This window comes from Apteryx mantelli, chromosome 27 (genome assembly GCF_036417845.1).
Source record: "Apteryx mantelli isolate bAptMan1 chromosome 27, bAptMan1.hap1, whole genome shotgun sequence".
Taxonomy (NCBI): Eukaryota; Metazoa; Chordata; class Aves; order Apterygiformes; family Apterygidae; genus Apteryx; species Apteryx mantelli.
This window is the reverse complement of record NC_090004.1, coordinates 8,413,676-8,437,257: the sequence shown is the minus strand read 5'-3', so window position 1 is coordinate 8,437,257 and position 23,582 is coordinate 8,413,676. Positions and strand designations below refer to the sequence as shown.

The following is a 23,582-nucleotide window of genomic DNA, read 5'->3' as shown; positions in this document are numbered from 1 at the left end:
CACATGCACATGAATGCTCTCTTTCAGCCCACCAAATAAAATCTGTTGTGGTGTTCTCTCCATGGCATCACTGTAAAATATACTTCTTTAAATAAATAAATGGGTTTGCTGAACAAGCTTTGTTTGCTTTATTAACCAAAACTGGGGCCAAATCCCAACAGATGAAAAACTACCTAGAGAGTAGGAAAGTCTCTCCTAACATAATTTGTTTACCCACTGCCATCCAGAAGCTAAATGTACCTGTACAGATCTCGGCATGGAAATATTACTGCTGCTGGATTCTGCAAGGGTTCATGTTCTATAATTTGACTACCTATTTGTGGAACTGGACAAATAGTTGCTAGATACATAGACAGCTAGATAGATAAATCTATCATCAGAAACTCATTTGCACAGAATATGCCTTTATTTATACTGTTGAACAAATTGATGTTTACCCACTGGACAGATTTCTACCCCAAATTTGTAGGACAGTTTCTAGGTAGTTTACTTAGCTTTTGGTAATTCTTCCTGCATAATGGGTAGCAAAGGGCAAGAAATATTAACAGCTTACAATTGTGGGTTTGGAACTGTTTAATTTCTATCTCGTTTGCTGAGATTTAGGAGCTGAGGCAGACAAATTTCACCAAACACATTGGTTGTATTATGTTCTTACCCTCTCTGTATAATATAAATCCATATTTTTCATCAGCTACAGTCAAGTTAAATGTGTGCACACATACTCCTCAAACAATAATTTACTAGCCTTCTACTTCCATGGAGATGGAAGTAATGTATATACTTTTTAGTGTATGTTTATGTTAAAATGACTTCTCACTCAGAAGAAATCTTTGCTTTGATTACAGGAAACATAGTAGGATAGTGAAACAGGTTATCCTTAATATTATTATTTGGATTATATTGTATGAAAACATTAGAGGGGATATTTTATATTAAGTCAATAGTCTTCAGAGAAAGAAGTGTTAGGCCTGACACTTAAAAAAAACTGTATTAGAATTACAAAAATACCAGGTTTATATAACAATTCACTATAAATAAATCACTCCAGTGGCATTTATACACATGATAATACATTATATCCAACTGAATGCCAAACTATAGTTTAGATGGAGCAGCTTGCCAGAATCTCCACAATTTTTGAAGAGTAACAATTTTTGTTACTTACAGCAAAAGCAAAAATGGCTGGTTAGACTCTTGTCTGCCATTCATCATTGACACGGCCTGCAAAAGGCCACAGGAAATCTAAGGACACATAAGCCTAAAATATATGGTGCAGCATATATTGTGTACAGCTTTCTAGAAAAGAAGTCACCTTTCATGACTATTAAAATCATATCACAAAGGTAAAATATTTATACATAAATGCTTTAACTTACAGATTCCTAATGACCATTTAATTCCTGCGAGGGAGATCTGCAGCACTGGTGCAACTTGACGGAGTAATGCAGGAGGCTCTATAACTGTGAGGGAACCGTGCTGGATTGAGTGTGACCAGCTCCTTTCTCTGAGGGCTCGATTTGGATATGCACCGAGCAGCCTGGCTGGTCAAAGTCTTTTTTTACCTTTTTGCCTTTTTTACTTGACTGCAGTGTTCTCCTCCTTCCTCCCTATAGCTTTCCCCTGTTGCTTTTAGTTGCAGCTTTGGGAAATCTAAATCCAAGGCAATGAGATCTGGGAATGCTCTTTTTTCTTCTGTTAAGGAGTCACCAAACCTCACCGAGTCTTTTGCCAGGGAGCCCTGCCTCCCACTCTTGTAAGCTATATCCCTGAAAACCAATTCCTGAGGAACTGAGTTGCCAAAACGATTGTGGTGATAAATGATCTAAGGTATCTTCTGCCAGTGCTTTGGAAGATTTTGAAGGCTAGCTATGAAACCCAGTTCCATCTTTGTACTCTACAGGGAACCACTGCAACAGGGAGAGTAAGATGGCTGATGTTGCCTATTAAAATAAAACAAAGTAGCTCAATACCACACTGAAAAATTGCTCCGAGTACAAGTCCAGTCTTGTTCTGAAGTCTTGGAAATCTATTTTTCCTTCATTTAATTGACACAATCTGTAGATCATACAAGGAAGATGGTCCCTGCCAAAAATCAAACATCACTAGTTTTTAATAATACAATGGGAATAACCCCTTAGAACATATGTAATTATGGCAATGAGTCATTCTGATGGCATCACATAACCACATTCACTGGGATTTTGACAAGGAAGAGGCCACATAAAATTCAAAATGATTACAGTTCAACAACGGTCGGGCTGGTCTTGTCAATGAAACTAAGGCAGTTTGGCAGATCTGATGGGCCTGGCATGTATCGCTAAGCCCCCTGTCCTGTCTGGTACGCAATGTGGACAACATACCACTGTAGCCAATTTAAAAAGAAAAGAAAAAGTAAGTTAAAAATTGAAATGGAAGTATGCATCTATAGCAGAACACAAAGTCTGTGAATTGTGCATCAATGCGCAATTAGTTCAGTAAAGTATCTGATTTGCATGTTATCAGATGTACAAGTCCAACAACCACAGCTACAGAGATACTGCAAGTTAAATAGTAACAGTTAGCCTCAGTAATGTCATTTTGGTTAGGAAAAACTTGAGAGTGCAGCTGAATGAATTTATTCCAATTTGAATACAACTCCCATATGTGTATACCAGTATATATCTTTTCTTATAGTAGAAAATACAGGATTGTAGCCCACTCTGATTTGTATGACAGGGCCGTATGCAAGTCTGGAGAAAGTGGTGCTGACACGTCAGTGCCAAAGCTTTCAAACTGGAAATTCAACATATCAGCTCAGAGGCAATTCCAATAAAAGTTCTCTACAACATAACCTAATGTCTAAAGCTAGCTATTTCTATTCTTTCAAAGAAAGAGGCAGTAATTTTCTGGATGCATTCCAAGATATTTTGTTAACAATAAAGAGTGTTTTCTTAAGGAAAAGGGAAAAAAAGAGTGGGGGAGAATAGGGCAAGTATTACTCAACTATTTAGTCTAAAATTTGAAAATCAAAAGGATCTTCTGACAGATTGATATCAACTCTAATAGAAAACACACTTGTCCTGGGAAAACTCTTCTACATAAGCCTCAAGTCTGATAGCTTAAACAATTATCTACAATTTGGAATTAATTTTTTATGCCCACATCAATGTGTATTTTTGAAATGCCCAAGGCATAGATAATTCTATTAAGAGAAAAAACAGAAATCCTAGGCTTAACAAAAACAGACTGAAAATTCAAGACTGCCATCTTGCAAAACATCTCATAAGTCCTACCTAATTAGGACTACTTTGTATGACAGGGACTATGAACTATCTAAAAGCAAAATGCTGAAAACCATTCAAAGAACAAAATCTCTGAAGTTCTGTTATTGTTCTGGGCTTAAAAGAGCTTTGGCAGAACTGAAGGGAAATGGAACTAGCAGTGACTACTCCAGTGCTAATAAGTATTTAGAAATGATGGGCCAGACCTTCATTTTGGGGAATGATTCCCCAGTGTGCTGGGCAGTCTGGCCTCAGCCCAGTCTCTGGTATAAATTATCACAGTTTCAGAGGAGCTTTGTTCATTTCCCCTAGGTGAGGATCCTTCCAACATCTACTATAATCTGGCAGTAACATGAATGTAGACTTGGACTTTAGATGCACAGTTTGCCTAAATCTGATGTAAGTTATTGCCCTGTCCATGCAATTCTTTACATGCACGTAGAAAGAGCCAGTGTTGTTATTCCTGATTTTAAAGGATCGTTGCCAGTAGCCCAGGAAGAACAGCCCCGTGGGCCTGCAAACGCCCCACCAGCGCGGCCCTGCTGCGGGAGGGATGCCGCGCTCCCGTCCGCATCCCGGGACCGGCAAACCCCTTGCGACTGGAAATAGCATTAACGCCGCGCTCCCAAACGATTCCCATTATCCCTCCGCGAACAAACAACAGCGCAGAGACAATAGGAATCCCTCTGCCAGCGCCCTCGTTCCCGCGGCCCGCCCTGCCTTCCCAGCGCCGCGGCCCCCCGGGCCGGGCCGGCAACCAGAGCCCGCGCCGGGGCCCGCGCTGCCCGCGCCCGCCCCTCCCGAGGCCTCCCGCGGGGCCCCGGGCAGGCGGCGGCGCCCGGGCCTCGGGCAGGGCGTCCCGGGCCTCGCCCCGAGGCTGCGGCCGGGAAAGGCCCCCGCCTCGGCCCCGGCCCCGGGCCCGCCGCCGCCGCCGCCACCGGGCCCGGCCGCGCCGCGGGGCGTGGGAGGGGGGCGTTGCTATGGCGACGCCCATCCCGGTGCGCCGCGCGTTGCCATGGCGCCCGCCCATGCCGGGGCGGGGCAACCGGGGTTTGGGGGGGGGGGCCGCGCGGCCGGAAGTCAGGGGCCGTCGGAACTGCGTAAGGCCCCCGACCCCGGAAGTTCTTGTGCGCCGCCGCTGTCTCCTCCCGGTGCGGCGCGTGTGGTCGCGCGGTCCCGTCCGGTTTCCAGCCCCGCCGCGAGGGCGGCCTCGGGCGCCACGATGGTGAAGCCACGCTACAAGGGCCGCAGCACGGTCAACCCGTCCCGCGCCAGCACCAACCCCGGTAGGTGCGGGGTTGGGGGGCCGCGCCGGGCCTGGTCGCGCCGGGCCGCGCCAGGCCGCACCGGGCCGGGCCTGACGCCGCCTTGTCTCCGCAGATCGCGTGGCGGGCGCGGGCGGACACAACATGCGGGACCGAGCCACCATCCGGCGCCTCAACATGTACCGGGAGAAGGAGCGGAGGTGAGCGCGGCGGGGCAGGGCCCCCTGCGGCGCCGCCCGGCGCCAGCTCCGAGCCGGTAGGAGGCCGTTTGTCCGCGACGCGGCTGACCGGCCCCGCGGTGTGACCGCGCGGCCCGCGCGCAACCGCTCCGCTCCGAGGCGCAGCGCGGCCGTCGGTGCCGCCACGTCTAGCCCGCGTTGCAGAGCGGACCCGCGTTGCCGACAGCTGTTCTGGCTTGACGAAGCGCTGTATTCCCGGTGATACCGTGAGCTAGGGAGCTCTATCTTGGACCCCGAACACACCAGCGATGTGTATCAGGGAATACAGCTGGGAAACACATGAAACAACAGCTGATATTATCTCACTGGAATGTCATGAAACCAAAAATGCCCAGTATTCGTTTGTTTAAAACTGCAACATAACTCAAAAATGCTAAGCTCTGAAATGTCTGAAAAACCTGAGTTCCATCTGGTTCTTTTAGTGAGAGACACCGGTTCAGTCCGCTTGAGAGTCTTTGGCTCTGGAGCAATTACCAGCTTATAAACATGCATCTCTGCCATGTTGTAGGTGCCGTGGGGTTTCTGAGGATGCTGGTTTAGATTAAGAGTTTCATTTTGTTTTGCCAGATTTCACTTTGTTTTGATAGAAGACTGGGAAGTACATATTTATTTAAAAAAAAAATCATAAATTTAAGCCAGGTCTCAACCTGGGAATTTATCTTATGATTCTTGTTATGCGCAAGCAGATGGGTACAGCTAATTTAAAGAGTTCCATATGAGTGCATGAGGAGTTTACTAGGAAATACTACTTTTTTACTCTTTGCACCCCAGTAAGCCATTCACGGAGAAAAAATAAAGTCTTCATGATTTATACTTTGGTCAAGCTGGAGTGGGACTTAGAGGTTTTATTGAATTTGGCTGCAAGTGCCATCTGATTTCCGAGATGGTTTGTAGGGAAATTAGAATAGTGTTTTTCTTTGTCCATCACATGGTAACTTTTATCCTTTGTCTTTCAGTGCTTTACATGCACTTTTGTGTCTCTAAGTAGATCTTATAAATATGCACAGTTGCTTGTACTTAATGTTTTGGGGTTGGGGGGCGGGGAGAACAGGGTTCAAAATATGAAAACTTCTAATGAGGTGCTTTTCAGAGGCATTGCTCCATGGTTTGGCACAGGGGAAAGGGAAAAAAAAAAAAAAAGAAAAAAAGAAGTGTCAGCCTAGGATAATTCATGGTCTTCTAACTGAAGTGACAATGATAGGATACCTTCCAGTCTGACCTTGAGCCAATGAAGAGTGATTTCTTCCCATTGTAGTAATCAGTTCTTGTGGGAAGAAAGACTCACTGAGGCAGTATGTGTCAGTAGGTAATGCTCTTCTCGTCGGTATGGCTGTACTGCCAAACTTGCCACCTTAGTGCAAACACAAAGGCTTGGATGGACCTGGAGTGTATGGAAGCCGTGTTTTTACTCTTGGAAAGTGCCTTTTCCACCATCTAAGCCCGGACAGTGGTTGAAGTGGCAGACTGGGGTACTGGTTGCTAAGGGGGCTGTGGCACACTGGGTGAGAATAGTTCTGGCATGGTGACCTCATTCCAATGTAAGGACATATGCACTGGTTCACTCCATTTCTCCTGTTCCAGTGTTTACATTATTCCAGTTTGCAGGCAGTACTATTGCTGGTAACAATTGCAGGGGTACGTTTCTAGATTAATGGGGCTTTATGAATTTTTCTGGAGGGACTTCTGGTCTAGTGAACAAAATTTGCTAAAGGGATGGGTGCTGCCCTTGAGCGTTTACATGTGTTCTCATTTGTCACTTAGAAACAAACGTGGTAAAGTGATTAAGCCTCTACAGTATCAGTCAACAGTGGCACCAGGCACCGTTGCAAGAGTGGAACCAAATATTAAGTGGTTTGGTGAGTTTTTCGACTTTCAGACTTGACAAGCTTAAAGACTGTTGAACTCTGTGTGTTCTGAGGGTACATTTATATCAACATCTTGGTCTCAATGCTGTGTAGGACAGATACTGAAGGTGAGGGAGCCTCACTGTAGGCTGGGATATAGGATAATATAAGATGATGGGATACATAGTACATTTTGCATGTACTTATACTTTTGGTATTTGATTTCTGCATGCTGCTTTAAAGTGTGTTTGTTTTGTCCACTTTGGTTGTTCTTGTGAGTTTGGGTTTGCCCATATATTTGTATGTTGTGGCTTATGTCGCGTACAGTATGTATCCTCTATTTTTTTGTCACTGGTATTTTTGATTCCAGATGGAGCACTAACATTTTATTAGTGTACCCTTGATCTCTGAAGCAGTTACCACAGGGAGTAGTGCTGTGCAATATATATATTTTTTTACATGCAGGAAATACTCGTGTGATCAAGCAATCATCCCTACAGAAATTTCAAGAAGAGATGGAAACTGTCATGAAAGATCCTTACAGAGTGGTGATGAAGCAAAGCAAATTGCCAATGTCCCTCTTCCATGATCGGATCAAACCTCATGTGTGTGTTGCTCATCTATGTAGGGTGAAGGCTGGGTTATGAGCATGAGCTGTCGTGAATATTATTTATCTATGGAGATTATGCTGCATGTATTCAGTCTGGTGAAGCGCTCTTTGATATGCCTTACAAGCAGGGGGATGATTTAGGGCAAATCACTACCTTTTCTGGATGGGGAAGGATGTTCCTGAGCCTATCAGTTGGACAGCAAATGTAAAGGCAAAGAAACAGTGTATTACTTCCCTGTAGTTTGTGAGAAGATCTGCATTATTTATTAGGAATTCTCATTTTCTGTTAGGAAATTTACCTTCCAAAATTTTAAGGTTAGAGTGCCAGCTTAGGATGACTGCAGCAGCTTGCCACTTCATGTTCTAATGTTTCTAATAGCTCATGTCATACATAGGCCTTTTTTTGAGCTAGCTTCACCCTGCTAATGCTCTTGCGTGATGAATTTGAACTCCAGTATGTACTTTTTATCTTGAGTCAAAAATTCTTCTGCATGTGAACTTCATTGCAAGTAGATCAAGTTTAATACTAGGTTTCTTTTGTGATGTCTGAACTATTATTTTGGACTCTTGCTAGATGTTTTTCATATGGAAAATTTCCAGGTTTATGTAATAACATTTTTCCTTAATTTGGGTAACCTTTTTATCAGAGACTAAAATGTGCATTACAAAAACAAACAACTTCTTTTAGCTCAAATTATATGCACTTCCAAGAAAAGTTGGCATTCATTGCAGGCATTAAAACCTACAGTTTTGACTGTAATTATCCTTGACAAAAAATCTGTGAATTTGGCGAGATTTGTGCCTTGTTAGAAAAACAAGAAATGATCAAAGATAGCAGCTAAATTTTCATCATTGTAGCCTTAATTACATTTGATGATATTAACAGTGAAGGAACTGAAGCATGGTTCTTTGGCAAGCATGATGTGTTTTGTTGCTTATTAAATATCCACTTAGTTTCTCAGAGATTAAGTTGGAAAATTCAAACATTGTTACGAAAGTGCCTATAACTCTTGTCAGAGGTTGCGGAGTAGCACTGTACTAAGGTCTTGTACACTGCATGTCGTGAGAGATGGGGGAAAAAACAGTTTATTTGTGTTTTTTACCAACTTGTCTTTTGTTAGACCTCCAGAGTTCACATTCTTGACACAGAAACATTTGAAACAACATTTGGCCCGAAATCACAGAGGAAGAAACCAACTCTTTCTGCAAGTGATGTGCAGTCTCTGCTGGAGAATGCAGAAGCCTCGTCAGAATCTTATGATCAGGACAAGGACCGAGACCTCGTGATAGAAGACACTGGTGTAAGGTAAATAACTTCTCTTTGCTATTTATTGTTTACGTTTCTGAACAGCCTGCTTTATCTTTATTCAAAAAATGGGGGGAGGGGGGGAAGGCTTCTAGTACATCCATCAATGCTGTTAGCATATGAGGAGTAAGCAAGCAAAATTAGTTAAATTTGACTGGTATTTTATAATCTTGTTTTGTCCCTATATATTTAAGCAAATGGTTGTTTCTATGGGAACCTTCTGTCTTCATTAGTAATTCATCTACTCTTGCATGTCTGAATATCCCCAAACTCAGATTTTGCATCAGACAGGAAACCAGCTAATGTGTAGATATGACCCTCTAAAACAGTGTATGTTTGTAGAATCTTTCTGCAGATGGGTAGGTTTAAAAAAAAAAAAAAAAAACTCAAAAGCCAAATCTCAGCTCTCTATTATTTGGGCCTCATTTCCTGTGTCTGCAAATGGCTTTGGAGAAGATGACACTGTAACTCTGTTACTGTGGTTGCTGATGTCTCTGGTAATCCACTTCCAGGAATGAAGCGCAAGAAGAAATATTTAAGAAGGGACAGTCCAAAAGAATCTGGGGTGAGCTCTACAAGGTAAGCAACACTTATGATTTACAGCAGACATGCATCTACTTTTGTGCTTAAGTCACATGCTTCAGCACCATGCTGGAAACTTCACACAGCAATAATCAGAAAAGATCTGAAAACCCTTTACTGATAGGCCTTGCCTGTGTTAGGGAACCTTTGATACAACTGAATTTGTTGTTTTCAAAGTTGGCTAGAAGCATTAAGATTTTCTTCATGCAGAAATGTCCCAAGTATGTAACTTGCTTGCTGTTTTCCTATCAGTCTAACTGAACTGGCAAACTTGAAATAATACTTTTTTTTTTTTTTAATATTGGTCCTGTACTAAGATGGTACTACAACTAGAACAGAAAAAAAGAACAGCTGTAGAAGGGGATAGAGATTCTGCCTGACTGACTTCATTCTGGAGCTCTTGTCCCAATGTGATAAACATCCCCCAAAATATATAATCTAGAGAGAGACTGGCATAAGCCTCTCTAGGATTCTTGGGGCTTTACCACAAATAAACCAATCGGATGTCCTTAAGTTTCTTTAGGCTAAAAACATCTGGCAAGTTGACAGGGTTTTCTCTGGAAGACTCTGACCCTCGGTTCCCCTTGTGTCACCCCAACTACCAGAGGAGTGGAGACAGAGAATGAATTAGGGTCTTAAGAGCACAGTTCGCATGCAGTCAGTAACTGTTAGATGTGAAATTGCTTGACTTTTTGCTCTGGATTTCTGAATGTAGCTTAAAACCTTCCCATTTAGATCTTGGAAGTGCTAGGAATGATGGAACAAAACAGATTTCAGTAAGACGCTGCCAAAAATGCAGGAAATAGCTGTGAAACAAATTCACTTGGCTTGAAGCAAGTCATAAAATGACAGCTCCCTGCTGTAGATGCTTAGTGGACTAACAGCAGGTTCCTACTTGTTTGTGCGTTTCATATTGATCCAGAAAACACTTTTTATATCGTGATCCTTTATGAAATGGCAGAAGTGAACTGCTGTAAAATGAATGGAAAACACTTTTTTGTCCACTAAAGTAATTAACTTACCCCTCTTGGTGCAGTTTTTACTTTCCCAAGTGCTACGAGCGTCCTCCTAGTGCATAAGAACAAGTAAACGCTGTTAGCTGTCCAGTCTGGATTTGGGGGAGTGTAGCAGAAGAGAAAATGGGGGATCAGTGGATATTAGTCTGAGCTTCACTGGTCTGTGGATGAGTAACGGTTGTTCATCATGGATACAAGGTTTTTAGCTTAATGATGTCTTTTAGCAAATCACTAGTTTTCTTTCTGGAGGTGCAGATGCCTTACTCTCTGTAATGTCCTTTCCTTCTGTGTTATTTTTCAGGTGATAGACTCATCAGATGTTGTCGTGCAAGTTCTTGATGCCAGGGATCCCATGGGTACTCGCTCCCCACATGTGGAATCCTACCTTAAAAAGGAAAAACACTGGAAACATCTCATTTTTGTCCTGAACAAATGTGATCTTATTCCTACTTGGGCTACAGTAAGTTCTGTCCTGCCTGTTATGCCTTGGACTTCTTGTTCCTTCTGTAGCCTCTGTTCTAATTCTGTTGCCAGTCTCAGAGCATAATGTAACAGTGGGTCAATGCGAACTCTCCGCTTGCCTGCTATAAAAGTAACAATTACAATGTAAATCTGCCCAAGTTTGGCTCAGTCAAGCAGCAGTTGCCAGCCACAAATTCTCTACTTCCTCTGTCTGGATTTAACCATTCAGCTGATGTCTCCAGAGTATGCAAAATGTTAGTCCTTTTAAGATCCATATCCACCACAGCTGGTCTGTTTTATGTTGTTAAGCTAATTAGTTTTAGCTAGCAGTGAAGGCGTTTGGGGGAAATTTTGTCTTTTATAAAAACAATAAGTGCCTTTAGCTGTTAGGTTGGTGAAATGCTTCAAAGGTTCTTACATAGTAATTTTCATAGGCAGTTGCATTTAGGATCCATGTGATGATCAGAATCCCTAACTCGGCTATGTTTTCCTCTTCAGAAGCGCTGGGTTGCTGTCCTCTCTCAGGAGTATCCAACACTTGCTTTTCATGCCAGTCTCACAAACCCTTTTGGCAAAGGAGCCTTCATACAGCTTTTAAGGCAGTTTGGAAAGGTACAGAACTTTGTGGTGTTGGTGGTGTGTGGCAGTTGTGGTTTTGTTTTTTTGGTTTTTTTCTTCTCCCCCCCCCAGTGTTTTCTGTTAGTGAATGATTCCCTCTACAATGCTGCCTTCATTGGAGAGCAACTGGAAAATGTTCCTTGCTGAGAGATGTTCAAAATGTTTGTCAAACTGAGCAGATCTAGTAAGAGTTACTTTGACTACGAATCTCTGGTCTAGGTTTCTTATAGAAAGAGTATCCTGTTGGTGCCCCTAAGTAACGCTCAAATGTCTAAAACTGGTCTGAAATATGTCTCTTTCTTCATGTCTTGCATGTATTCTGTTAAGATATTTTTCCTTTTAAGTGTCTTCATTTTCTTGAGAGAGACACTTTGTTGCCTTGGTTAGATTTGCTGTCTTCAGCTTCTGTTTGTATTTTCTTGCTTTCTCAACCTAAATGGCTTCTAGCTTGAGGCACCCACAAGTGATTTTACAGCAACAAAGAATGCAAGGGGTTCGCTTTTCCCTTTTGAAATAGGGGTCAGCAAATATTTTCTTAAACACTTGGAGTTCTTCAATGACCTGTTAGTTATACCCTTACACATTTCTCCTAATAGAAGGGAGTTGATCTAATTTTTTTGATCTGGTATACTTTGAAGCTGCCTTTGTTTTCATTATAATGAGGACAATAACTGCTCAGTTGTAAGTTTTAGAACTTTAAGAGTAACTCTGCCTTTCTCTGAGTTATTAAAAAGATGTGTTATTTCTTAACAGTTGCACTCTGACAAGAAACAGATCAGTGTGGGTTTCATTGGTTATCCCAATGTTGGCAAAAGCTCAGTGATCAATACATTGCGGTCTAAGAAGGTCTGCAGTGTGGCCCCCATTGCAGGTGAAACAAAGGTAGGAAAAAATCCCTATATTTGAGATAAAAAATTAATTCTGGAAGTGCATTGCAGGAGGCAGAATTTATGTAAAAGTAGTTGATGTTGCTCAATGACGTTTTTAAGGCCAACACTTGAACTATACAGGCTATGAGACCCTGGATCTGAGGAATGGCTGACCATTGGGTGTTGCTCTGGAGCACTGCTACTGGAAACCTCCCTATGTCTGCCAATTTCCTGGTATCGTAGTGCTGCGATCTGAATGCTCAGCTCCCCTGAATCAGTGTCTATGCTTCTTAGAATCAAATGATTGGGTGTGTTTGTGCTGTCAGGCTCTGTTAGTGCTAGTTTTCCAACTGTGTTCTTCAAGAATGTGACAGTAAATAAGAAGGAAAAAGTTACAGAAACATTCTTTTATAGCCTGTTCCCTTTTCTTGTAAATGCAACTGAAGTTAAAGATCAGGGAAGAAGAAAAACTCTGAATATCAGAGTTTGTCAGGAATGTAATTTCCTCATCTTGGTCTTGTGAGCTAATATTTTGATACATTAGGTATAGCATTAGCTGATACAGAAGCACTAAGGTGCAATATATGTTGGTTAGCTAACAAATATGCTAAGGTTTATTATGTTTCTGAGTGTAATACCAAGTTCCTAAGATGACTCCTGTATGTTGTTAGCTCATGTTTAAAAAGCAGAACCAATGGCTATGAATGGAAGGAGGTAGCATGGAGACTATCGATCTTTCAGGTGTGGCAATACATTACCTTGATGCGGCGGATTTTTCTCATTGACTGCCCGGGTGTAGTTTATCCATCTGGAGACACAGAAACCGACATTGTACTGAAGGGAGTGGTATGTATCTGCGCTAAATGATGGGAAATCTTTATGGTTGTCAGTATGATGAGTTCAGAGAAACTAATACACACTTTTACCTTCAGAAGTAACAACTTTGGAATTATTATTTATTGCAAACTTTAGAAAGGGGATGTCTACTAGAGCAGAAATTGTCTTTATATAGCTCTCCAAGAGCCTGAGCAGTCTGTACAATTGTTCCTTTTTACACAGAGGGAAAGTTTAAGATTCATCATTAAGATGAATCAGGTTAACTGTCAGTATGAAGGAGAATGGCAGCACCTGAGCCTTATGTCATCTCCCTGAATTGCTTTCTGGTGCAGACACTGTCCTGCATTTGTGTAAAAAAGCATCTTCCCTTCCTAAACTTAAGTTATCTGAAAGAATGGTGGCAGTGATGAAAAAACCGAAACTGAACTTTCATCAGAGGCTTGCTTAAAGCATTTGAGCTTTTGTACAAAGATCCATGTTGATGTTTCAAAGGGTTAACTCTCTGCCATTCGTTTCTAGGTTCAAGTTGAAAAGATTAAGAGCCCTGAAGATCATATTAGTGCAGTGCTGGAAAGAGCGAAACCAGAGTACATCAGAAAGACATACAAAATTGATTTCTGGAAGGATACAGAAGACTTCCTTGAGAAGCTTGCTTCTAGGACTGGAAAACTGCTAAAGGTGAGACAACTTTCTGTATTTGCAGGTTGGAAGAGTATGTGGGCCATGTTCCACCACTGAACATGGGAACTATGAGGAAATACAGAGATGGTATGTTTGGCCCTGCAAATGTGGACAGAAATTATTATTAGGTTCTTTCAGGGTGGCGAGCCTGACATGCAAACGGTGAGCAAGATGGTTCTCAATGACTGGCAGAGGGGCAGAATTCCATTCTTTGTGAAGCCACCTGATGCAGAAGCAGGTCCCCAGGTGAGAATGTGATGCTAATGCCGATCCCTGTTCCTGAAATTATGGAGATCTGTCTTTCTCTTGCATATTATTCAGTTTTCCTAATAGTATTTGCTGTTGTAACTTGGGCAGTGTACATCTCAAGCTCTGCTTTAATCTGGTGATTCAGGTGACGCTCGCTTGAATTTGGTAAATACATAGAGAGGACCAGGTAGCTGTGTTCTGCTTTACACTGAGCTGTCTTACAGTCATCTGACTAGCAGAAATGTGAGCAATTATCACAGCCTTCAGTGTGTTAGGCTTTTTCCAGAGAGATAAAATAGAAATTGTTCTCGTGAGGCTCTGTTGCTAGAGAATACTCTGTTTTGCAGTAATATCAGACCCAAGTTTGCTATTGCATTTCATTCCATACAGCCTGATGTGCTGTGCAGTGACTGAATGGGAATTACTTTTATGATTATTCTGGAGTCATTAAAACTTCTTGATTTGTTTCTAACACTTGAGGGGGAAAAAAGAGTCCAGTTTTTTTAAATTCCCTTTTTTACCATTGGCTGTCTTCCAGGGATGGTTTATATGTGCAGTCATACCCATATCCCTCTGACCCTTAATGTATTTTCTGGAATTATTTATAATGCTTTCATACCTTCTGTGCCTTCTTCCCCCCACCAAGGAATGAAGTTGAATAAGAACAGCTAGGATAGATAAAGGCTAGTACCATTTTGTAAGATTCTGCATTTGAAGGCACTGCTTGCTTACAAATCAACTTTCTGCCCTTTCTTCTTCCCATTCCCGGAGGCTGCTGCCATAAAAAATATGGCAGATCAAAGATAAAGGAGGGGTGATACAAAGTGTATATTTATGTAATAGAGAGATGGTGGGTCAGAATTTTTGTGGATAATATATCCATTACACTCTTTCTTGTAGCCTCCTGCGTTGGGAGTAGCAATGGCATCAAGCCAAGATAACAATGAGGAGGAAATCTCTGAGCCGGTAGCATCAAATGTGGAGCCAGCAGAAGAGAAAAACAATACAGACACTGAAATTAAGCAACTTATGTCACACGTCCGGCAGAACTTTGGGAGGATTAATGTAGCGCCTCAGTTCTCAGAAGAAGACCTGGTTCCTGTAGATGTGTCAGGCTTTGATGAAACAGACAGTGATTCTTCTGCAGAGGAGGAGCAGGAAGAGGAGGAGGAGGAAAATGAGCAACATCAAGACTCTGCATTAGAGGAGGAATCACACTCAGCTGTACAAGATGCCCGGGAGAGCTCTAAGGCAGTTATTAAGGCTTTGGAGGAAAAGATTGCAAAATGCAAAAAATTCCTGGATAAAGCCAAAGCCAAGAGATTCTCAGCAATAAGGTATCTGATTCTGCTCAGTGACTCAAGTATTCCACAGGAAAAAATGGTTAATGTGGTTCTGCTGTAGTTGCACTCCATTCGTGACTTGCTAGACTGGTTTCTCTGTTAGGATTGCCACAACATCTCTAGTTTAGCTATTAATATTGGAAATTTGGCTAAGCAGCAGGGTTTTTTGTTTTTTTGAAATATTATTTAAGTAAGTTTTCTATTTGCCATCCTAACCAAAAATGTTCTTGCCTTTGGAAAGCTGCCTCTTAGGCTATGGTTTAGAAACCTGTTGGTACTCTGGGTAGCAATAGTATTTCCTTGGATCTTTCTGATATTGAGTTCATTCTTGATTAATATCAAGGCTGGTGTTCTACTTGGAAATGCCACTTTGGTCTCCACGCATGTACGTGCGTATCCTAGCTGATACAGCAGGCTCAGTTTTGGCAAAGCTCACTCCTCGGCTTTGAGGACAAAGCTATCGAAGCTAAGTGTTATTTTGTCCCTTTGTGCACTGCACAAGTCCACTAACTACAGAGACAAGATGACTAGATTGTGTTTCCTAGGTGCAAAGGCGGTGGCTTTCCTGACAGGCTATTAGGGTGTGTTGGAGGCTGACCATTTCTAAGAGAGAGCTGCATTTTGGACTGTGACATTATTTCATTGCTTATTTTATCTCTTGTAGAATCCCTAAACAGCTGAGCGAAAAAGTATTTGCGAAATCTGAGCAGAAGTCTGAAGACCCCAAAGAAAATAAAGACAGAGGTAAACCAAAAAACCGTGATATATTCCAAATCTACATTTGGAAATCCCAAGAGCAAGAGAAGAGAGGGAGTTGAAGAGAGAGTTCATCAGTTCCTGACTCAAAGTTCTTTCCCTAAAGCTGTTTAAATCTGCCCATCAGCTAACCTAAGGGCTTCCTGGTGATCTTCCAGTAGCCTTTTCAGGAACACCTGTCTGTATAGTAAGATGATATGTTGCTCTGCCAGTGAATGAAGGTAAAGTGAAGGCAAACATTGAATTCCCAGCAGAATGGTGTTACTAGCAGATTGCAGTCTGAGCAGCTTCCGTTCCACATGGTGTAATGTTCCACAGAAGGCGGGGTGGAAGGGTTTTACAATGTTATAAAAGCATGGAGATACTTCAGGTGATGGATTTTACTGTGATGACTTTCAAGAGTCTGTGGTTTCAGTTTTCAAGTCTGATTAAAGGCAAAGTAATGTGGGAGAACCTTATTCTGACAGTACAAGAGTAAGAAACTTTTCTAGACTTGCACAGGGCTTTAAACAGCCTGCTGCTGAAGAGCAGCTTTCATAGTAATAAATAGTTGAGTGATTCTCCAGTAAGGAACATGCATGCTATTTTGGTAGCAGCTATTATAACGTGACCAAAGCAATGCTTTGCTGAAATAGACAGGATGGTGACACAGCCTCCAGTCTTAAGTTCTGCAAACAGAAGGGCGTTTTGGAAGATGCTAGAGTATGTGATCTGTGCTGTTTGTAGGCTGCACAGAGAAGAGAAGAAAAAGGAAAGCAGAAGAGGAGGAGGGTGAAGATGACCATTTGGGTAAACAGCCCTGCAAGAAACTTACATCCAAAGAAGTAAGTGTGATCTCTTGTAGTACAAAAAAAACAAGAGGAGGAGTAGAGCTAGCTTTCTTCTACATGAATTGCCTAATATCATTTAAGAGCTTTGAGACTTAGCACTGGTAGGAGGGAGAGAGGACAGGGCCTGTAGGTGAGGTAGGGCAAATGGGAAGACAGGATGGCCTGCTACTGACATGAGAGATGTGACAATAGTGTGTTCCAGCTGAGCATGTTTCCAAGGTAAATACAAGGGTCCAGCGGGTATCTATTACAGCGGGAGTGTTGAAATGGAGAATTCTTTCTACATAACTGTTCTTTCAGTCTTAGCTTGTCCACTGATGCTGGTAAGAAATAAGGGTGTAAATGCTGGGAGATTGGAGGATTTGGATCTAGATAGGCAAGAGTCAGTGGCTGTTCAAATCTGGCTACAAAGAAACCTGCTACTATTTCCTGTTCGTGTTAGTCAAGTCTGAACAATTCTCTTTGGTGCAACTTAAACACTAAGCCAGATAGTGTGCTTGTAGGACTCTGAAAGTAATTTGTAAGCATGCCTTGTACAGCAAGTTTCTCTTAGAGAATTGCTATGAACTGCTAAAACTGTCAAAGGGGAGGGGAAGACTGGAGTCTGTTCATGGTGTACACTCTGAAGACTCCTATGTGACTGGACATCAGTTTGCGTCCTATATTTTGTTTATTACTTTTGAAAAGATGAAAGCGTATCCTCCTTTTTAACAATTTATTAGCTGGGGGGGAGATTCCATACAGATGCCCATATATTCACATGAATAATGTTTGGTATGAAATTATATCTTATTTCACTTAAAGTACTCAGAATGTACACTGAATGCCCATTGAAAGAATGCAAACAAATTCAGGCTATGGATAATGTGGATTTGCTAATGAGTTCTGTGTGTATTTGCAGAGGAGACGAGCTGAGAGGCAGCAGCGCTCCAAGAAAGTTGGAGTCCGGTATTACGAAACTCACAACGTGAAAAATAAGAATAAGAACAAGAAAAAAAGTGGCTTGGAGGGACAAAGATCAAAGCACAAGAAATACAAACATAAGCAATAACTGCTGGTTCTATTAAATTTTACATAAAACAGCTCTAGTATGCAGTGACTTTTTTTTTTAACATAAAACTTGTAGTTCCCATTCAAAGCCTGGTTTGATTTGTCTGTCTTGTTCCCAGGAGTAGCATCACCCTCTTGGTTTCTGAATCATCTGAAGTTCTTTATGCAAATAGAGATCATGGTATTTTCACATCACTATCTAAGGTCAACATACATTGCATTGCCAAAACAACCTGAGATATTCTTCAACAGACAGGGTAATGAGGCTGTCCAGATCTTCTTTTTCCTTCCCTGAAAAGTAGCTTTTATTGAATTGTTCATATGACTACAGAGAATCATCTTCCCAAGGTCTGCTTTGTATGTATATAACCAGCTAGTTATACAGGTACCTCAAGGAAAAATTAAATCTGTTTCAGTTGAGAAATGATGCTTTGTTTCAGTCCTAATTATTAAGCACATAAAGGACTCTTAGTATTGCTCATCCTAGCTTACTACTATCTATTTTGACAAAGGCTTTTGATGTACAATCAACACCAACTTACACGTACTCACAGGAAACATTCTCCAAGCACCTTCTTTCCAAAAGTTACCTGTAATTTGATTCTTAATAGTGAATATGACAACTATATAATATTAATCCTAAAAAATATCCTATTTTACTTAATTTTGAAGTGTTGAACAGTGTTCTTATTACCAGGTACCTGAGCTTCAGGCATACTGATACTAAAAGAAAGTTTCACAGCAGCCTACTATCCTCTACTAGCATGTGTACTTGCAACTTCAGTTTGATAGTATGTAAGCCCATGCCTGCTTACTGCAATGTGGAGCCAAAAGTATCTCGCTTGCAAGTTCCATCTCTAATTTATATATCCTTAGCAGTGACAAGGGCAGCAGGATTGCAATGAGAGGTGAAGATTATGGTCAGCTTTTGCCTTTGTTAAGTAGTATGTGAAGAACATAGCAGGATAAAGGGCCCAAGTGAGAAAAAGCAACTAATAAAAGGACAGCAATTTTATGTTATGGTATTTTATGTTCTGCAACAAAAGTCAGTTTTATCCTCCTGTCTCCTCTCAAACATACTTGACTCAGATAAAAATAAAGCGAACTGATTCTTGAATTGTTTGTATACAGTATAACTAGATGTGCTTCTTAATGACATCTTAATGAATTCAGACCTACCTTTTTGCTATCTGAATACTTGGTGCTAAAATGAATATATAAAGGATACTTGTTCTCACTCTTGTATTAATTATAGACATCTGATAATTGCTTTTGAAATTTATACAACATTTTCAAATTAAGAATTTTACACAAAGGTTTGCATGTGAAAAAAAAAAAGTTTATTAGTATATTGCTTTGAAGGTCATATAGCATATTATCAGCAGGTACGTCCCAGATAGGTTCACCATTTAAGAGGCTGAATGCTGAGACAGCATTGAAAGGGAGAATTAATCCAATTACACTGCCTTCAGTTTCCGGTAAGTGAAAATTCAGGTTTGTTTTATGAAGACAAATCTTTTTCACTAATTGCAAACTTCTTGCTTTGACAGCTCTTTTGAGTGCTGCCGGGAGGACAAGAAGAAATCTACTTATCTGGTGCAATGATGGCTTCAAGTTGGGCCTGAAAACAAATGAAACAGTAAGTTAAATTAGCCTCAATCTAAAAAATAAACCCACATTGCTGAAAAGCGATAAATTCTGTTATATATTCAAAGCGAGGAGCTGAGGGATGCTGCAATACTTCAAGAGAAGCAGGCCAGGGTTTTTTTCCTCTGGTTATTTCATTTCTTACTACATGTTTTATAAATTAACTTTTCGTTCTTGGCATGCACACTTGTTGCATTCTGAGAAGAAAAGAGCTGGCCTTGGTTCCATACAATGAAAGACTCGTTTTATAATGTAAAGCATGGAAAAGGAAATTAAATAAAAGCTGTTGAAACAGTGGTCTGAGTTCTCTGATTTCAGGCTGGACTATGTTCGCTAAATTAAATATTTGGCTCTTTAGGGCTTGGAACACAAGCTCTGACTCCAGGACAAAAGGAACTGGAAACAGCAAGTTTTTTCAGTTACTGAGACAACTTGACGCCCAATTAGTAGATTGATCAGCGAGCTACCAATGCTTAGGGAGCTTTTCGTGTATGAAGCTTCCAGAACTCGCAGATCGTCCTCCTTCTATAGATGCCATCAAAATAAACTGCAACAGTGGTGTATATACAGCTGTTAAAATATTTTAGTTCAAAGAAGAAACATTTTTAATATAACAGTTACTCCACTTTATGACCTAAAACAGTTCAAGATGGCCTGAAGATGTTAATGGTTTAGGCAAGAAAAACTGTAAGAATGTTAAGGAAAGCAGGTGCGTGTAAAGTAAATTTCTAGACAGAAAAATTTAAGGTTGTTTCTGATTATGTTTTTTCTTTACTCAAAAGCTGATTTTTTTTCCCCCCCCAACAGGAAAGAAATCTTTTTGTCAAACTGAAGGTGTCTTAGCTGCTGAAGAAATAGTAGCATGCACAAAGTTACTCCTGTCCTATGCAAATCAGTTTCAGTGATCCAGTCAAGCACCGTAGGACAAATTGCTTCACCATTCTCCATGACAGCACATTAGCAACCAACAGGTGAATAGGACAAATACTTTTACCTGCAATATAGTAATCACACTTTAAACGTTTAGAAGCTTAGAAAACCAGTCAATAGTGTGTGCTTGCCCTTAGGTTTTACTATTGTCTGTAGCTCTGTTATGAGATGGAGCTTGGAAGTTTCGAGAAAATATGACGACGGTGCCACCAAGTTTCCCTGGGGGAGTTGACCCTACGGCTAAATAGTTTTATTAGAAGAATATATAATAAATTAAATCCATACTACAACTGCACACCTGCTTCTCTTTTAATGATTCTGGACTGTACAAGAAGTTCACATTGTTTTTAGATTTGTAACAAGTACATCTATTCAAGAGCTCCTCAAACACATTGCAGGGGTGCCTCTCATCCATAAATACAAAGAGCAATTGATAATTCAACATTTGCTGATCAAGGCCAAATAGCACAGTTAAAATCTGCTACAGTAGAGTCTGCCCACTGTACATCAAATAACTGATGCCTTATGATGAGGACTAGCATCCATAAGGGAAGAAAGAGAATGCTACTTCTCCCACAGAGATGAGAATAAAATAACCAAATATATGTTTTAAGGATGTAAGCCATAGACTAATCTTGTGCATTTTTTTTAGTTGACCTCTCTATCTGGGGTTGGAAAAGTGGTAACATACCTTGTTTATAAATCAAGGAAAGTGGAATGTTAAATTACAGTATATAAATACACAAGAGTATAATCTTTTAAGACTTATTTTTCTGGTGTAGTGTGTAACCACAGGAACCCTCCAAAGTACAGGGCTTAGGCACCCTCTCAGTGATGCCTGAGGTTTAGTTAGCACAGTCTATCTCATGTAAGCTCTGAGGAAAGAATAGAAGAAAAAAGTCTCTATTGGATTAATACATAATTGCTCTTATTAGGCAATATTTAATTTTAAATAGTGTCTCTTCTTATCAAGGAGTAAACTTAGCTGTTCTGGCCAATAGCAAAGAAACAAAACATTTTCTTTTCTTCATTTGCCTTTATCGGCTTTTCTTTTTTGTAGCTGAAAAGGGGTGCCAACTACAACAACCTTAAAATCAAGTTATGTATAAATGGATTCCTGGGGTATCAGTCAAGTTTGAAGTCTCTGTATTTGGGGTTCATCTGCATGCATCTGCTCTGACCCAGCTAACTGACCATAATGATTTAGCATTACCTGAACAAATTGTGATCTCCCTGTGGCAAAACTGTATTTGACTAGAACCCAATGAATCTGACCTGCTGCTTGGATCATCAGTTTTACTTGTGATGACTAATTACTGACAGAGAAAGGCAGTAAAGCATACAGAATCACATTTTTCCCATTTCATTGAGAATTTAAAGAAGGTGGAATATTAATATAAATGCATCATAAATGCAACTACTGAAAAAAAACTAAGGAGAAAGTTATTTTTACATCTTACTATTCACAAAATTAGAAGCTTTCCCACCAATGTTTGGAATCAATCTTTACTAACCTTCAGCTGCTGATTTGTTCGTTTCAGGAACTGGACCTCTTCAGTGTGTTTCTTTTCTTCTGTTTGTCGCCTTTCATTTTCACGTTTTTCAATAGCTTCACATTTAGCTTTCTGTTCATTCACTTGCTTTTCCAACTCCTGCTTTTCTTCTTCTAACTCTGCAATCTTGGAAAAGAGTATAGATCTCTCAGATTTTCTTTGTTAATAAACAATTTCCAGTTAAGGCAGGATCAAATTATATGTTGTACAGCACTAGAGGTATTAACAGATAAATGTATGGACTACAATTAAGCCCTAGGGAAACAGTAAGGTAAGTAGTTTAATGATCTTTACTGCCATCCAGTGGAAATAGAAATAACTGATTTTATATAAAATTTTGTATGTAAAATCCTTATGCTGTAGCATATGCAGAAAGCTACCTTACGAGGTTAACAACCCAGCTTACTCTTTTCTCCATGTCAGATTTGCCTTGCTCAGCTTGTAGTGCTTTCCGCATGCCAAAGGCAACGCTGCTCTCATACAGAGTCTGATAAGCAGCAATTGTCATTTGGATTTCATCTCGGACTCGAAGCAGCAACAGCCCTCGCTCTGCGCAGTTAATCGTCGTTTCGCGGATCAATTCATCTTTAAACAACAGGTACAAAAACACAGTTAAGGCAGTCGCTGCGTTTGTTTGGGAAGGTTGGATTCCTGCAGGGTCCACAGCTTGCTGCCTTTTACCCATTCTCTGCAGCACAAGAGCCCTATGGATTTACTAGAGATAGTCGTGATTTCTTTTTAATTGTTATGTTGTGGGTAGAGCATCGAGTGCTAGCAAAAAAAAGGAGGGGCACGAAGCAGCTTGCGGTTAATCACGGTCAGCGCAGCGATAGTGGCCGGCGAAGGGCGTAGGAGCAGCCCCAGCACCTGCCGCGGGTTCCCGCAGGCTCGCTGGCCGGGCCGGGTTGGCAGCCCGGCGGGGCGGTGCCCGGAGCGCGGCCGGGGCCGGGGCCGGGGCCGGGGCCGTGCGGCAGGCCCGGCGGGGAGGGGGGGGGGCGCGTACCGAAGCACTGCGAGTAGAGCTCGCGGCGCACGGGGCAGATGCCGGTCTCCCGCGCCTGCCGCTGCTGCAGCCGCAGGTCCAGCCGCTCCTGCAGGCGCACCACGTCGGCGCGGGTGCTGGGGGCGACCGACACCTCCTGCACCCAGAGCCGGCCGTCCTCCGCCCACTCCCTGCACCGAAAGCACGGCCGTCAGCGGCGGCGCCGAGCCCGCGGCCCGCCCGCCCGCCGCCGCCCGCCGCCCCTCACCGCGGCGGCAGGATGGCGTTCAGCACCTCCCGCGCCGGCTGCGCGGGCTCGGCGGCCCTGCCGGGCCGCGGCGGCGGCAGGCCCCCCTTCGGCGGGCGCGGCGGCGGCGGGGCGGAGGAGCTGCCGCCGCCGCCGCTGCCCGCCCGGGGCCTGCGCTGCTCCGCGAGGCGGCTGACCAGCACCGGCGGGTCGTAGCGCAGCAGCGAGTCCGGCGGCGGGATCATGGCGGCCGCTCGCCGCGCCCGCCGCGGTCGCCATGGCGACGGCGCCTCGCGGGCGCCGGAGCCCGCCCCGCTGCGCGCACGCGCAGGAGCGGGCGGCGCGGCGCCGGCTTGCCCCCCCTCGCCCCCGGCAGAAGTACTTCCGGGTGGCGGCGCGCGAGCCG

The 23,582-nt window shown here is 42.3% G+C and overlaps 2 protein-coding genes and 1 long non-coding RNA gene across 4 annotated transcripts; 2 read left to right on the top strand and 1 right to left on the bottom strand.

The window, feature by feature from the left end:
* The first annotated feature begins 4,382 nt into the window (after positions 1-4,382).
* On the top strand, positions 4,383-17,849 carry GNL2 (G protein nucleolar 2). 2 transcript variants are annotated; one of them, XM_067311548.1, is made up of 16 exons: positions 4,383-4,546; positions 4,641-4,725; positions 6,526-6,620; positions 7,074-7,213; positions 8,340-8,524; positions 9,037-9,103; positions 10,424-10,582; positions 11,083-11,196; positions 11,956-12,084; positions 12,813-12,917; positions 13,428-13,586; positions 13,728-13,835; positions 14,739-15,175; positions 15,846-15,925; positions 16,664-16,761; positions 17,669-17,849. In XM_067311548.1, exons 1-16 carry the CDS (start codon positions 4,483-4,485, stop codon positions 17,816-17,818), a joined length of 2,175 nt encoding a protein of 724 aa, XP_067167649.1. In that variant the 5' UTR covers positions 4,383-4,482; the 3' UTR covers positions 17,819-17,849. The 2 variants fall into 2 exon arrangements, with proteins under 2 accessions (XP_067167649.1, XP_067167650.1); XM_067311549.1 differs by lacking the exon at positions 4,383-4,546 and having other exon boundaries at positions 4,714-4,781.
* Positions 17,850-17,933: 84 nt separating this feature from the next.
* Positions 17,934-23,421, bottom strand: DNALI1 (dynein axonemal light intermediate chain 1). Its single transcript, XM_067311551.1, has 5 exons — positions 23,198-23,421; positions 22,951-23,120; positions 22,354-22,532; positions 21,909-22,073; positions 17,934-19,438 (listed from the first exon to the last, which is right to left on the bottom strand). The coding sequence occupies exons 1-5, from the start codon at positions 23,419-23,421 to the stop codon at positions 19,403-19,405; spliced, it is 774 nt and encodes a 257-aa protein (XP_067167652.1). The 3' UTR covers positions 17,934-19,402.
* Positions 19,388-20,684, top strand: LOC136994302 (uncharacterized). Its single transcript, XR_010886453.1, has 2 exons — positions 19,388-19,456; positions 20,272-20,684. It is a non-coding gene; the product is annotated as an uncharacterized lncRNA (long non-coding RNA).
* Positions 23,422-23,582: the final 161 nt, after the last annotated feature.